The sequence below is a fragment of the Ostrea edulis genome, chromosome 6, assembly GCF_947568905.1.
Source record: "Ostrea edulis chromosome 6, xbOstEdul1.1, whole genome shotgun sequence".
NCBI lineage: Eukaryota > Metazoa > Mollusca > Bivalvia > Ostreida > Ostreidae > Ostrea > Ostrea edulis.
Genome location: NC_079169.1, coordinates 49451973 through 49469805, shown reverse-complemented (window position 1 = coordinate 49469805; position 17833 = coordinate 49451973). Strand labels below are relative to the sequence as shown.

At 34.4% G+C, this 17833-nt stretch overlaps 1 protein-coding gene across 4 annotated transcripts in view; it reads right to left on the bottom strand.

Moving 5' to 3' along the window:
- Positions 1–17833, bottom strand: part of LOC125646915 (mucin-2-like) — a 148368-nt gene that overhangs the window by 101424 nt on the left and 29111 nt on the right. For all 4 annotated transcript variants that reach the window (XM_048873562.2, XM_048873574.2, XM_048873565.2 and 1 more), the window contains 9 exons: positions 13768–13824; positions 11504–11598; positions 10584–10642; positions 9128–9309; positions 7866–7965; positions 7299–7753; positions 6057–6151; positions 2946–3004; positions 1490–1671 (listed from right to left, as the gene is read on the bottom strand). In XM_048873562.2, the coding sequence (XP_048729519.2) occupies positions 1490–1671; positions 2946–3004; positions 6057–6151; positions 7299–7753; positions 7866–7965; positions 9128–9309; positions 10584–10642; positions 11504–11598; positions 13768–13824 (1284 nt within the window). The remainder of the gene's footprint in view (positions 1–1489; positions 1672–2945; positions 3005–6056; positions 6152–7298; positions 7754–7865; positions 7966–9127; positions 9310–10583; positions 10643–11503; positions 11599–13767; positions 13825–17833) is intronic.

The following is a 17833-nucleotide window of genomic DNA, read 5'->3' as shown; positions in this document are numbered from 1 at the left end:
GAGATCCCAGGTCAACATGATGTGACATTGCGAGATAAAAAAAAAAAAAAGATGGTCATTAACATTTTAGAAGGTTGGTTTTTTTTTTCGAAATTAAAAATCCAATAAGGGTACTTGTATGTTCACTGTCCTAATCTATAGAGCTCGCTACTCAATTGAATTAAGGCGTCCCATACAAAAATAAAGTAAAATAGGTGCATAAAATGGCCTTTAGTGTTTTATATGGAAAATATATAATGGAAAATATCCGAGAACGAAAGGACGTTTAAACCGATACCAGTAGCCTTTCATACATTTTCATCGAGGCATGTGTTCAACATCACGAGACTATCACGTGAAATTATATATTTAGAACCAACAAAAATTATTGTGATAATTGCAAAAGTGCAACGATATCGGTTACATACAGGCTGACCCTTTTAATATTGAAAAACAGAGCTTACTTTATATTACCTGAAAAGTTTTGGGACCAAGTTCTCCGATAGAAGGAAGGAAGTTTAAAATGCCTCTAATGCAGCATATTTCTTAATTTTCGAGAGTATGCAAGATATTATCAGATGCGGAAAGGGGTTTCTATTTGTGTCAGAAGTTGCTCTCAACACTTTTCTGATATATCAATGTAATAAGAATAAAAATATATAAACATCAAGCACCACCATACACTGTACATCGTTGCATTTTTACATTTACTGCAGCTGGTCGCAATCACTATGTAAATTAAACGCAGTGCTAATCCGATCAGGAGAATATGTAGGGGTGATTTCAAGGTAACAATATAAAATGAACATCACCTTCGTGCAAACTAGATATGATAAATGCAGAGTGATTTGATATGAAAAAGAAATAATATATGATTATGTGATAAGCATTTGACAAGGAAATTTTTCATGAATACTGTTAATCACTTGATAACGGTAGTAAATAATGACATACTATTATGACACTTTCCCCGCGATACAACTGTAAGAACTTGTACGTCGTGACGTATGTTTTTACTGTGACGTCATATGGTGCGAAGTGCACTGAGGTACATTTATATACAGCACTGTAATTGTTCCTGGCAAGCCTTAACTGAACTGAGTACACAAGCGGCTCACTGCGCTTGTTATAACTATACTATCCAATTAGATAGTTCCTGTGCTCTTTCGAGAGAAAAAAACCCAGAAAAATAGGACCGTCAGTATGATTCGCCATTATTAAGTCGATATTGTAGGTTGCACAATGGTGTGTGGGAAAGGGGGAACATACTGTGATGTTAAATGACGAGCGTTCCCCAATGTGTTAACCGTTTACTAGCCAGTAAGAGTACAATTCTTTGATTAACTAAGATGAGTACAGCCATGCTATTTGAGTGCAAGTTTTGTTTATAATATTAAAACACGGTTTAAGTAAAGGGTAATATAAATCCATGCCAAGTATATTTCTTACTCCCTACCTAACACAAACAACTTAGAAAAATAACTGCCGCCATAAGAACAAATGTACTTACGATGTATGTTCCCACTGGTGTCCGTAAATTCAACCTGATCTGCAGTGTACATTTGTTCATTGTACGTTATGTTTAATTGTTGTGTTATCAATTGATGGATAATGTTTGCTAGTTCACTCTGAGCCTGCTCAATGTTATTGCTGTGGACAACTAAACTATGGATGGCCTTAATACTTCCAAATCTGAAAGGTGAATGTTTTTATCAATGATATAAAATCTAGCCATGACGTCATGCATCGTGATTACAAGAGTACCATTGTCAATTACTTAAAATTCACCCATGCTACACTGTAGTCCCAAGCGTATCATTAATTATTTGAAACTTATTGATGATACACAGCATGATATATATGTACAGATTAACAATGCTTGTTAACTAAGAATGATTAGGGTGCTCGCTTTGCAATCGACAGGTCAAGGTTTCGTTCTCAACCCCAGCTCTGTGTCAAACTTAAGACGCTCAACATAACAAGTGACTGTTTTCCCTGCCAAGCGCATGGCAATAGAAGTAAAGCCATGGGTCATTGGGATATGGTCTACAAAACGGAGGACTGTGTCAGGGTGAACGCTGACATGATAAAGAACTTACACTGGTGCGACCTTTAGCGTCATGAATGGGTCTTAATCCGTGTCACTGCACTTAAATCTGGGACGTTAGTGAATGTTTCTCGATTGGAACATAGAACAACATACAAATAATCAAACATAGATAATCATTTTTGATTTTCTAAAGGCATATCCCTCCAGCGTAATCACGTCCATTTCTGGTACATATTAGATTAATTAACAACTCAACTTTATGACAAACGGGATGATTTCAGCTTCTCCACAATCAACTTCCCATATTCATGTATCAATGTTCCATTTTAACCTGCATATGGCGTTTACGTAGCTCAGCTGATTCAATATCAAAGAGGTTGTTCTGCATGTGGTCAGTTTTCAAATCGACTTAGGATGCTGCCAAATACGTTGATGTTAAAGATCTATCAACAATCTCGCTTTAAGACAGCATTTCGCAAATTGTATGGTCGTTAAAACCTACTGGTTTACCACTACAATTTGTTATATGGTAAAATACTGTATGACATAACTCGTACCAGTTGAGGTTGTTTTTACACACTAATTTTGACTACGGATGACTCCATTTATCCGATCAAGATATTGGGATAACGACGGGTGTGACCAGTTGAAAAAGGATGTTTACCCCTAGGCACTTGACTGCACTTCTGCTACGCCCAGGTGTTTGTGTTTACACTACTCCTGATTGTGATTTTTTTTATAGAAGCAATAAGATTGATTGATGTTCGTTGTGTTCACCTTTTAAATCATACTTGCATAACCACATGATAAGACATCAGACATGTCAATTTCTATATAAACACTATCGATATTTGTGCGAAAATCACTTGTGTATTTAATTTGAAATAGAAAAAGAAACTTTTATCTTTTATCTTACTGAATGTTGGCTACTTCCACCCTAAAAAATCCAGTCACAGTCTGGTAGATAGTTGTTAGCTGAAATACAAAACATGTCACATGATGAGGAGTATGCTCATAATATGTCGGGAGTGGTTCGTCAAATCCAAAGGATGAAGAAATCTTAATGAGTTTATAAAAGATCGACAAATCTTAATGAGTTGTGAAGGATTGACAGACCTTAATGAGTTTATAAGGGATCGACAAATATTAATGAGTTTATAAAGGGTCAACATATCTTAATGAGTATCAATATATATATATATATATATATATATATATATATATATATATATATATATTCAATAAATTCTGGATCATGAGAATACAAACTGGTCAGTAAATAATGGAGCACATTTTGAGTCCATGTGAATTCCAACACACTGTTAGAAGACCTTTTCCCCAAAAAGAACGTAAATATTCCAGAGAAAGAGAATGTAAAGAATGGCCAAGCAAATTGTATGAAAGACATCAGACAAAAAGCAACTTGAATTTGTAAATACGGTTACGATAACCACCACACTATTTTGCAAAATACTAACTTTAAACGAGGATGAAATATCGACTTATTTCTATTTTAGAATATGTCACCACTGCTATTTTTAACTAGATATCGAATGCGTCATTTAATGTTTTAAGGTAGCTCATTACACCAAAATATTATTTAATGGCTCTTTAAAACACCTCTTACATGTATGAAGTATGATTTTTTATATGAATCTTTGGTGATTTATACCGGAATGATAAAAAAAAATGTGCTTTGTTTGCAAATAAGATACTTTAGAGTCACAATATGAATATCTAAATGATGCCTAAACGCCTCAGATAGACGACCTGAAATTTTGAATACAAAGATATTTTTGAAAATTGAAAACTTTATTTCCTAATGCTTTTTAAATATATCAGAGAAATATATTTTAAAAAGAAGTTGAAATGTAATGGTCAAAATTTAGAATTATTAAGATTTTTGAAATTTGAACCAAGCCCGGAATTATAAGAAAAGTAATCATAGAGAACATTGTAATCAGAAAACTACATTCCCTTGATGTAAAATTAGGAAATCAATTTCTTGATGAAAAGTACATAGAGTTAGCTACAATATGATTAATTTAGTATTTTGTTTTTATCAATTTCGATCCGGATCGGTAATTTTTCTCTCTCGTTTGAATATAGTGATAGATCTTAAAATGAAAGGGGGGGTCATTTCGTTTCAATTTCTGTTTAAAATCTTTTCTAACTAATATTTTATTTTGAAGATAAAATCTTTAAAAGATTTTAACAAATAATGTTTTTAATTTCCATAAATGTTTTTTTCAAAAACATTAGAATACTTACTGTATATCCGAGTGTTTTAGGCATGTTTTATTAGATATTCATATCATGCACCAAATCACGGTGAAATTTGGATTCTAGAGTATTTTTTTTTTATTGCAAACAAAACACGATTTTCATCTTTCCGAAATAAATATTTAAAAAATCATATAAAATAAGTGAGAGCTTGCGTCACTCTTTAGATGGTGAGAGCTAGCTACAATAATGTAGCCATCTCCATTTTTTTTATTTATTTATTTGTTTGGTTTTCTTTTTGGAGGGAGGGCTACAACTCCTTAGGATCTCCGTAATGGTGCAAAAGCGGGAGTGATTCACATTTGCTGACTTTCTTTACGTGAAAAAAAATGATTTTCTATGTTTCTTAGTCAATATATAAATTTACAACCTGCAATTTACGATTTGTGAGGCTCTATTCTACCGTTTTCAACAATTTCGATATATTCCAATTTCTCGATTCATATTTCTGCGCCATGTTTGATGTACTGAAGTTTCAACTTCCGATTGTCAAGTTATTTGCATATGCCATATAAGGTAGTATCTACATTAATGGACAATTACGGAGGAGAAAACAATTTCGTTGGTATTAAAAAGGTTTAGATTTAACATCAAGCTAAAAAACGAACAACAGAGTTGAAAGATTTTCCTTTCTTCGTTGGAGTGGCTCGACTAACTACATTTTCGCGCAGATTTTCAATGTTTAGGTTTTTCAGTTGATCCATCTACGAGATATCGCAATAACAACCATGGTGGAGCAGACGAATAGTTTTGCATGATGTACATGATGTTTAATAAAAACACCTTTATTAGACGTACCCAACCACAAAGTTGGTACTCTTTTTGGTGTGAACAACATTTGGGACTAATACACGGAGCTTATTATCGGTTATTCATAAAATCATTTTACAACATTACGGAGATCCTATGGAATTGTAGCCCTATCCCGAAAACGTCAGAATAAAATAAATCGGATAGGGCTACATATTGCAGCTAGGTGAGATTATACTTCATAAGATCATAGGATGCGTTTTAAGAAGCCGGTGTACCTAGTTTTTTGTTCATCATGCAGATTTTGCCAATAATTGCGATCATTAGAAATCTATTACTTTACTGTCAATCTTCAGATATTAACGTTACTTTCATTATGAACTTAAGATTATTCTTTGTTTCTAAATAGTGATACATGTTTGAAACACATGGAATAATTTTGATGAGTTTTCTATAATTTTTCAATTTTCTAACTTTTGCCTTATATATTTCATTTCAAAAGATCATCAAGAACACTTTTTTCATTTGACGTAAATGTATACTGTAGCATACTTCACATCAGGTGAGGGGAATGAGCCGTTTTCAAAAACACAAAAAAGAGAAGAAGAAAAACCCCAAACCACAACAAGAATTGTATAATGGAGAAACACGCATCATAAAATGTGTTCGTTGTAAACGGTTCTTTCAAACACTCGATCCCTAATTTACCGAGCCTTGTGTCTCTCGAAAATTTAACCAAACAGAAACACAAACACAGTTACTAACTTGCATTTGTAATGAAATCTATATTTCCAAAGGTAAATCTTTTTTTTCAGATATCACTGTTTCCCATATTTATACCTAAAACAGCTAAAAGAAATATTCGTAAAATCTAGATATCTAAAGGATACGGATTTCTGAACTTTTGTTGTACTGCCTTTGGGGCATATCTAATTACACACATTTCTGCTGAAGAATTAGAATTTGAGTTCTACAGGATATACAGATATCTTACCGCTGTGCTCATGTTTGTCTTGATCTCATCTTCATTTGCTGGATCTCCAGAAGCACTTATATTCACACGGAAGGAAAATCTTTTTTCATTTGGATCTAAAATGCATCAACAAAATATGAAAGTTTACAAGTTTGCTAGGAGAGAGAGAGAGAGAGAGAGAGAGAGAGAGAGAGAGAGAGAGAGAGAGAGAGAACAAATATTATTTAGTCGGAAAATTACAGCAATAGAAAACTTTACGACAAAGTAAGCAACATTTGTGACATTTCACTTAACACTGGTGAAGTCTTATTAAGTATAAAAATTAAGGGAAAATACCAATTCGCCCTTAAATTATGTAAACCACGGGACAAGAAGTTATTCAATCTTGTAACCACTCATAATTCCCAAACCAGGAACATCACGTTGTTTATTAAAGACACGGATGGGGTATGAGAATGTCTAAAGCTCTTAATAAATTCTAATAACAAAAAAAAAACGTCGCCGCATATTATGAAAATTCTGCTTTCACAACAAAACAAATGTTTCTGTGCATCATACGTGGACAGTCCTAAGTAAATGAGTGACCTTATTTCTTGTGTCAGGAGGATTCTGTCCAAAGGAAATATCTTCGAAATCAGATCCAGGAATTCCAAAATAAATGTCGATATTTACTGTGCCTCTTAGAAGTTGTTTGCTGTGCAACGTGCGGAGAATCTGGAGAGTACTACAGACCTACATTTCCAGCAATATACCGAACCTTTCGATACAAGCAGCAACGGATATTTTTTCATTATCCCTTTGTATAAAATCTTTTTGAACAGTGCATATACAATGTTTTGTATCATTGACGTTGTATAAGGATACCTTTTAGCAAAGATGATTTTAACTCCACGTGGTTTATGTTTTAAAATATCTTATGATCAATTTGAAAGCAATTAGAGGATCACTATCACTGATTTTTACGTGTATCACGATGCCATTTAAGAAAGTCACAAATTTTAAAAAGCTATACTATTTAAGGTATTATATATTTTGTCCTTTTTTCCAATAATTTCATCGAATTTTGGTTTGTTATGGCGATTCTATAATGTTGAATAACAAAGGCAGAGTATAACAGAATTACATTACGATTTTCGACAGCATCCTCCTACGCAAAACAAATAAGGTAACTCATTGACTTACGACTGTCACCGTATGAATCGTTTGCTCTGGTTTAGATCTCATGGTTTCAATGCAGCCTAATAGATTGTATTTCTCTTTTACCTATTGTTGTCGTTGTTTCCGTTGTTTTTAATGTATATGTTGTGGTAGTATCTGTTGCTGTTGTTGTAGTGGATGGTTGTGTTGTAGTGGGTGGATCTGTTGTTGTAGTGGATGGTTCAGTGGTTGTAGTTACTGGTTCAGTAGTTGTTGTTGTTGTTGTTAGTTCAGTTGTTGTAGTTGCTGGTTCAGTTGTTGTAGTTGCTGGTTCAGTTGTTGTTGCTGCTGTTTCAGTAGTTGTAGTTGCTGGTTCAGTTGTTGTGGTTGCTGGATCAGTAGTTGTTGTTGTTGGTTCAGTTGTTGTTGTTGCTGGTTCAGTTGTTGTTGTTGTTGCTGGTTCAGTAGTTGTAGTTGCTTGATCAGTTGTTGTAGTTGTTGCCTCTGTTGTTGTAGTCGCTGGTTCTGTTGTTGTAGTGAATGGTTCTGTTGTTGTCGATTCCGTCGTTGTTGTTACGTTTCTGAAAAATAAAAATTTAGGATATTCAAAACTCCCAAATAGATGTGTAGACTATGTAGCTTTTTTTGTTTCGAAACATTGTTATCCTTTGTTGCAAACGATAAGATTCTCACATGCACGTGGGATTCCCCTCGACAATGGCACAGCTGGTATTATCCGGACACGGACCAAGGGTAACAAATATGTCACACACAACCATCGTATTGGTAAATGCTGGAAGATATCATAGCATAAACTAAATGATTTGATATTTCTGTAATATGCAATATGTTATACAGATGTAATCGTCACTCCCATCATTAACATTTTAACAATATCACACTGTATTTGTAAATACTGAAAGGTGTAATATATTATAATCTATGATTTGGTTTGTAATATGCAAATTGTCCATTGCTCGTTCCATTTTTCAAATTCAAAAAACTCATATCCAAGCTGTGACCAAATATAGCCCTAATCTATAGCAATACATGTAATAACTTCAAAGCGACATTGCAGGTTATGTGCAATAACAATAATAATATAATAATTAAAAAAAGCTTAGAGTTTGATATGTTCATAGACAAAGGTACAGTTTCTCTGTCATAGTATCTAAAGCTGCACGTATTACACTAACCCGAAGGCAACGCAAAAGGAGAGAGAGAGAGAGAGAGAGAGAGAGAGAGAGAGAGAGAGAGAGAGAGAGAGAGAGAGAGAGAGATTCACCGTTATACCCAGAATTTGAATAGAGTGGTTGATATTTTCAAATGTGGAAATCTCAGAGGTTTGTATTTTTGTTGCACAACACAATATTCTTAGTTAGATCCACCGCCTTGTCAGTTGTAGAATTACGTCATATTCATATGGCGCGCACTACATTGTTCAGAGAATCATCAGTGAGATCCCAGGTCAACATGATGTGACATTGCGAGATCAAAAAAGATGGTCATTAACATTTTACAAGGTTGAGTTTTTTTTTGAAATTGAAAATCCAATAAAGGTACTTGTATGTTCACTGTCCTAATCTATAGAGCTGTGCTCTTTCGAGAAAAAAAAACCCAGAAAAATAGGACCGTCAGTATGATTCGCCATTATTAAGTCGATATTGTAGGTTGCACAATCGTGTGTGGGAAAGGGGGAACATACTGTGATGCTGTGATGTTAAATGACGAGCGTTCCCCCAATGTGTTAACCGTTTACTAGCCAGTAAGAGTACAATTCTTTGATTAACTAAGATGAGTACAGCCATGCTATTTGAGTGCAAGTTTTGTTTATAATATTAAAACACGGTTTAAGTAAAGGGTAATATAAATCCATGCCAAGTATATTTCTTACTCCCTACCTAACACAAACAACTTAGAAAAATTACTGCCGCCATAAGAACAAATGTACTTACGATGTATGTTCCCACTGGTGTCCGTAAATTCAACCTGATCTGCAGTGTACATTTGTTCATTGTACGTTATGTTTAATTGTTGTGTTATCAATTGATGGATAATGTTTGCTAGGTCACTCTGAGCCTGCTCAATGTTATTGCTGTGGACAACTAAACTATGGATGGCCTTAATACTTCCAAATCTGAAAGGTGAATGTTTTTATCAATGATATAAAATCTAGCCATGACGTCATGCATCGTGATTACAAGAGTACCATTGTCAATTACTTAAAATTCACCCATGCTACACTGTAGTCCCAAGCGTATCATTAATTATTTGAAACTTATTGATGATACACAGCATGATATATATGTACAGATTAACAATGTTTGTTAACTAAGAATGATTAGGGTGCTCGCTTTGCAATCGACAGGTCAAGGTTTCGTTCTCAACCCCAGCTCTGTGTCAAACTTAAGACGCTCAACATAACAAGTGACTGTTTTCCCTGCCAAGCGTATGGCAATAGAAGTAAAGCCATGGGTCATTGGGATATGGTCTACAAAACGGAGGACTGTGTCAGGGTGAACGCTGACACGATAAAGAACTTACACTGGTGCGACCTTTTGCGTCATGCATGGGTCTTAATCCGTGTCACTGCACTTAAATCTGGGACGTTAGTGAATGTTTCTCGATTGGAACATAGAACAACATACAAATAATCAAACATAGATAATCATTTTTGATTTTCTAAAGGCATATCCCTCCAGCGTAATCACGTCCATTTCTGGTACATATTAGATTAATTAACAACTCAACTTTATGACAAACGGGATGATTTCAGCTTCTCCACAATCAACTTCCCATATTCATGTATCAATGTTCCATTTTAACCTGCATATGGCGTTTACGTAGCTCAGCTGATTCAATATCAAAGAGGTTGTTCTGCATGTGGTCAGTTTTCAAATCGACTTAGGATGCTGCCAAATACGTTGATGTTAAAGATCTATCAACAATCTCACTTTAAGACAGCATTTCGCAAATTGTATGGTCGTTAAAACCTACTGGTTTACCACTACAATTTGTTATATGGTAAAATACTGTCTGACATAATTCGTACCAGTTGAGGTTGTTTTTACACACTAATTTTGACTACGGATGACTCCATTTACCCGATCAAGATATTGGGATAACGGCGGGTGTGACCAGTTGAAAAAGGATGTTTACCCCTAGGCACTTGACTGCACTTCTGCTACGCCCAGGTGTTTGTGTTTACACTACTCCTGATTGTGATTTTTTTTATAGAAGCAATAAGATTGATTGATGTTCGTTGTGTTCACCTTTTAAATCATACTTGCATAACCACATGATAAGACATCAGACATGTCAATTTCTATATAAACACTATCGATATTTGTGCGAAAATCACTTGTGTATTTAATTTGAAATAGAAAAAGAAACTTTTATCTTTTATCTTACTGAATGTTGGCTACTTCCACCCTCAAAAATCCAGTCACAGTCTGGTAGATAGTTGTTAGCTGAAATACAAAACATGTCATATGATGAGGAGTATGCTCATAAGATGTCGGGAGTGGTTCGTCAAATCCAAAGGATGAAGAAATCTTAATGAGTTTATAAAAGATCGACAAATCTTAATGAGTTGTGAAGGATTGACAGACCTTAATGAATTTATAGGTGATTGACAAATATTAATGAGTTTATAAAGGGTCGACATATCTTAATGAGTATATATATATATATATATATATATATATATATATATATATATATATATATAAAGTCTCTTTTTTCGAAGTAAAATATTACAAAAAATCTAAACACTTTTTGTCTAAACACGACTATATATATATATATATATATATATATATATATATATATATATATATTTATATATATATATATAAAATCTCTTTTTTCGAAGTAAAATATTACAAAAAATCTAAACACTTTTTGTCTAAACACGACTATATATATATATATATATATATATATATATATATATATATTATCAACATTAATGGGTTAGTTCTTTATCAACTACTGCTGATATCCATACGAAAGTATGATGCAACAATTTGGCGTTAGACACTGTTTTCATTCAATATGTTAGTATCTGTTTATTACATTTTCTACAGAATTTGGAAGGGTGACTTGGATTAGCCAAGTGTCACTTAACATCCTTAAAAGCACAGGTAAACCATGGAAATTATAGAGACCACTTGTGTTTTTCACACCTTCGGTCGATAATTCCCCACTTGGGTCGGTCGGTCATTTTCACACCTGGCCGATCTTGTATTTCAAAATTGGCCGATATTCAGGGAGAACCGGTTTTCTGAGGGGCCGGTTTAAAGAAGTTTCACTGTATATAGAGCACTCACCGCACTAGTCATGTTCGTCTTGATTTCGTCCTCAACAGACTGATCCCCAGTGGCACTTATGTCTATAGAGAGCGAGAATGCCTTCTCCATTGAATCTGAAAAAAGGTTGTCGTAGCATCCCCGTACAATAAAAAATAAATTGATTAACATATGTTACCATTCCCGAATGGCGGTCGGAGTTTTTATCTTCAAATCAATGGGTCCAAAATGTCTTTGTTCAACTGTATGATATGATTGTCTATATCCACGTCAATGGGACGAGAGTGTCTATGTTTGAATCGATAGAATGAGGATATCAATGCACAACTCCATGGGGTTATATTGTTTAAGTTCAGCTCTATAGGATGAGAGTAATTAGGAATGGATCGAGGCTGTATATTTGTACGATAATGGGTCGAAACTGTCTATGTTCAAATCAATAGGATGAGAACGTCTATTTTCGACTCTATTCTGTAACAGTATATCTGTTAACTCTATGGGATGAAGTAATCTATATTCAATTCAACGGAGCGAGGGTGTTTGTGTTTCAGCTCAATGGAACAAACGTATCTGAGTTCAGATCAATGGGGCAAAGATTCTAAGTTTATTTTAATAGGACGAAGCTGTCAGTGTTCAACTGTATTGGGCGATGATATCTATGCTCGGCTCTATGGAGCGAAAGCGCCTATATTAAAGTCCATATGGTAATATCCAACTTATATCCACAAGATGTGGTCGTCTATGTTTAATTTGATATATCGGTGATATATATCTTCAGGTGAATGGCACAAATAATTGTCCATGTAAACGTGCATTCGAGTAAGCGGTAAGCGGTGTCTATGTTCAAATAAATTGGGCGAGAAGGTGTCTATTCAATTAAACGGGGTATCTATATACAGCTGAATGACACAAATATTTCTGTTCATATACTTTAGGCGAGGATGTCTAAGTTTATTTCAGTGGGCGAGGTTGTAAATACAGTGGAAAAACTAATCTCTAATTAACGGGTCGAGGATGTCTATCTTCGGGATAAAGATGTATATTTTAACTCAATGTAGCAAAGTCGTCTATCCCCAATACCAATGGGTTCTCATCTGAATGGGATGATGATGTCTGTGTGAAGATTAATGGTGTAAGGGTTCCAAAAGTCTAGGTTTACTTTACGGGGCAAAAAAAATCACAACCTTTGGATTACTGAATTCATAGAAATATTGTGCGTATCCTCAAGTAAAATACATTGATTAATTCGAATCAAACTATGCTTGGCAACACATAATATTTATCAGTAGTATCAGTATCACAATAATATGGAATAAGATGCGAGAGGATTTAAAACGGACATTAAACTTCAATAGACGAGGTATTGGACAAATGTAAGTTTTCATCCCTATATATTTACATTCATTGAAATTTACTCATATTTCTTTTCAAATCGACTTTTCATGCGGTTTTAGTACCACCGATCCACGTAATCATCACAAAATATGGAGCGTCGTCAAGGTCAAAGGTACATTTACTGTCAACGATATGATACTTGAGTACTTAAGAATAGATCAATATATAAATATAAACAATTAAAATGTATTTTAATGTTGTTTTATCGGGTGATGAAGGTAACAAGCGTAGCAGAAAAATCACAACCTGCATTATACCTTCATCACCCAATAAAACAAAAAAGAAAGCATTCCTTTGTATGTATTGTATTCAATGGGGCAAAGTTGTCGCTGTTCAACTGTATAGTATGAGTGTCTATATCACATCAGGTGGGGTGAGAGTGTCTATGTTTAAATCAATAGAACGAGGATGGCAATGCACAACTCTATGGGGTGCTGTAGTTAATCTCCAGGTATGTAGGACGAGATTAATTACGAGTGGATCGAGTGTGTTTATAAGTAACTCAATGGAGCGAAATTGTCTACGTTCAAATCAATACGGTGAAAATTCCATTCTGTAGAAGTATATCAGGAACTCTATGGGTTGAAGTTGTATATGTTCAAGGTCAAAGGGTACATTGGCTGTTCCGTTTTAATTAACAAATATATCAACCATGATATTTAGTATTTAATATGTTATATATTTTCATAATTACACAAAAACATCAATCTAAAACAATACAATGTCGTTTTATGTTGTTTTATCGGGTGACAAAGGTAGGAAGTATTGCACCGAAAAATCAAAAGCCGTATTATACCTTCATCACCCAATAAATAACGCGAAAAGCATTTTATCATATACACTGTAAATATATGCAAAGTTCATGATGACATGTTTAAAAAGATGCCTACCTGTTGTTGTTGTTGTCATTGTTGTTGTTGTTGTGTCGGGTTCTACAGTGGTTGAAACTGTAGTAAATATAAACTCTGATGTAAGTTCAATATTCCTCAGAATTTATTTTTAACACGTTCATAAAGGAATTTTATAATTCATACAATATGCTTATATATGATAATGGCATCATTTCCTGCAGCACAGTTTGTTTCGTTTTCGTGCTTGTTTAGTAATGATCAAATAATTCCAATGATACAGAACATTCCTTTGAGACAAAACTGTCACAAGTATCAGACAAAAATGAATCATGACTTGTTTTGTATGCAATATTAATCAGAGAGTGCTTAAAATAGCAACAATCAAAGAAGACACGGAAACGGTACAGGAGTTCTGTATGTTTTTCAACTTAAATTAATTGTCTTAAATTCATACAAAATGAATACCACTCCTACAAATTAAAAATTTCTTTGTTGAAATTACCCAAATGTTTGCCTCTTTCTTATAATTTCAACAAATTGGACAGAGAGTTAATCTTCAGATTAATGGTGCAAAGATGCCTATGTTCAATTTTATGGTATACATGTCTTTATTCACGTCAATGGGGCGAGGGTGCCTATGTTTAAATCAATAGAATGATATGAGGATATCAATGCACAACTCTATGAGGTGATGTTGTTTGATCTCCAGCACTGTAGGACGACATTAATTAGGTTAAAAAGAACGGGTTTAGAGTTTTTATCTACAACTCAAACGGCGAAGTTGTCCATGATCAAATCAATAGGGTGAGGATGTTTATTTGAATCAAAGCGAGGATGTCTAAGTTTATCTCAATGGTGCAAGATTTTAAATGTTCAACTCAATGGAAAAACTAGTCTCTTTTCAAACTGATGGGGTGAAGATGTCTATCTTCAACACATTAGTATGAGGATGTATATGTTTAACTCAATAGAGCGAACTTGTCTATGTTCAAGTCAATGGGTTTCTGCTCACTTCAACCGGATTAGGGTTGCGGTGTCCAGACTAATGGGGTAAGGATCCTTAACTCTACAATTACTTTCAGGGGACAAGAGAATCATCGGTCATCTCAAACATTTTTGTAACAATATTCACAGACTTTGGAATTCTGTGTTTATGGAAGTACATATCGCAAAATGAAAGACATTCCTTAATTCAAATCAAACGATGCTTGGCAAGATATAATAATTTTCAGTTGTATCAATATCACAATGAAAAGTGACGATAACGAACAGTGATCTATCTCATAACTCTTAAAAGATATACAAAATAGTGAGTAGGGCAAACACGGACCCCTGGATATACCAGAGGTAGGATCAGGTGCATAGGATGAATAAGCATCCCCTGTCGACCGGTCACACCCGCCGTGAGACCTATATCTTGATCAGGTAAACTGTGTTATCCGTAGTCAAAATCACTGTGCGAAGAACAGCCTAACAATCGGCATTAAACACGTCAGACAGCATTGACCCAATGATAGGTTGTATTGGCAAACTAGATCGTTATATTGAAAAGCTAAGATAACGAACAGTGATCAATTCCATAGCTCCTATAAGCAATACAAATCGACCATAGAATTTGCGAAATGTTGATTTTAAATGAAACTGCTGGAACCCCTGCACCCTCAACTTGTTTGTTAGTAGCCTGCTTCCATTTAGAAACTGATCATACACGGAACAAGCTATTGCATATCGAATCAGTTGAGAGATGTAAACACTATATACAGGTGAGAATGGGATATTGCTACATAGATATGGGAAGTTGACGATGGAGCAGTTGAAATCATCCCGTTTGTCATAAAGTTGAGTTGTTATTGCCGTTGATATCTACTTTCAATACAATATCTAAGTATGGAGTAGACGTGAACGACTCTGTGGTGTCTTTTATTTCGAGTTCACATGGATATATTGAATCGACATATGAATGAAAATTATTATTTTTAATAGATAATACATGTACATCGTTGATATATCTAAATGTCGAATTGAAGGCTACAGCAAGAGGGTTATTTCTTCTCATGTAGAAGTTTTTTTAAAATAAATTCTCCTTCATAGGAATATAAAAACAGGTCAGAAAACAAAGGGGCACAATTCGTGCCCATGGGGATTCCAACAGACTGTTCTAAGACCTGATCATTAACGACCACGAATATATTGTCAATGAGGAACTCCAGCATATTTTTTATTTTAACTTCAGAATACTTGTGCATGGAATTAGAGTGGCGTTTAATAAAGTAATTTGTAGGGGATGGCTGATCACTAGATAGGAATATTTGCATTTTCCATTTATGATAATGAAACAACTGTTTATGAAGTAAAACGACTAGTCTATAATTTATCGTGAGGAATGGTCGTGTATAGTGTTGAAATTTCATATGTTTTGATGTTATTGATTTGAGAAAAGTTTTGTGATTTCAAGTTAACTAAAAGTTCTTCAGAATTTTCTAGAATGTACATTTGATTTACACCACTTCTGGCATATGTGGTCGCAGAGTACGTTTGAAGTTTCTCTTTCGCAGCTGTTGATATTTCCATGAGGAGCAAAGATAGGGGCTTGGAAGAAAATTTACTGGATCCAGCAATGTATCTTTGTTTTTAAGGGATTTTATGAAGTTTAGAAATCCAGTATATGTACGGTAACTCATATTCATCCGACCTATTGACTGAGATATCAAATGTGTCTAAAACTGAAGCATGGTTTTGAAGAATTTTGTTTTTTGAAAAGGCAGTTGATTTATAGGTACGATTACCAAAAGTGGAAGTAATGCCAAGTTCGTTCAAAATACAGTTGTAATACTGAAGCTGGAACCAAACTATATTCCTCATGTAGCCTTTCTAATTCTTTTATCACTTTTGGTTTCCTAAACACAGAAGAATAGATGGTACGCACGTTTGTTTTCATATCTGTAATGCGGGATTTTAATATTCCTCTTATATTTTTAATCCATTCTGACAATGCATCAAGTTCTTTTTCATATTTAGTGCATTGTGTGGCATAATCTTTGACAGAATTCATAATAGAAATGAAGTTATGTCGCCTATTGAAAGACCGAGGTTATCTGCATTTAGGACTTTTTAGAATAAGTGATTTGAGGTCCTCATTTTCAAATATATCAACATCACCAGTAATGACATGTCCAGTTGGACTATAGTTGAAAGAAGATGAAGAACAAGAACACGTAGGTGGATTAAATATAAGATGATCTATATCTAGGCACTGCAAAGTTTCTTTATGATAGAAAAGTTTGGATGCAATAGTAGAAGTATATTTGTGGGAAATACAGGGTGTAAACTTGAACTTGAAATAAGTTGGAATACACGACTGAACTTTTTATGACGAAAAATGATGCTTATGTTGACGGCATCTGTTCCTTTGTTGGACTATAGTTGAAAGAAGATGAAGAACAAGAACACGTTGGTGGATTACGTGTAAGATGGTCTATATCTAGGCACTGTAAAGTTTGTTTATGATTTTTAAAAAATGGATGTAATAGTAGAGGTATAGCTGCAGGATTTACAATTGATTTGAAATAAGTTGGAATACACGACTGACCCTTATGTTGACGGCATCTATTCCTTTGTTTGTAAATTTGAGCTTAAAGAACTGGCGGCACGATTTGAAAGGAATATCATCCATGACCCGTGGTGGTTGAAAGAGCCTGTGATCGGCAACATATGTAATCATAGAGTTCAGTCTATATTTAGGTATTGGAAAATCTAAGTATAGACTAGCTGTGATTTTTTGAAATAACGTATGTAAAACTCTCAATGGAACAGAGTTTAGTTTTGTGCAAATATGATATGGACCTAATTGTCTGTTGACGTAAGGCAAAGGTGAATGAAAAGTGACATCATTTATACTTGCTCTTTTATATGAATGATGTCTATGACTACGTTTCCTACTTTGAGTATTGGGAAAGAGTCCCATCACATTCACGTTATTTCCTTGTGACCTAGTCAAATTCCCTACATCATATACATTATCATTGCATCCGTATTTAAATGCAGTACCTAGGGTCCTGATCCAGTGATCTTCTCGTTGTCTACGAGAAAGGGTACTTAATGTTGG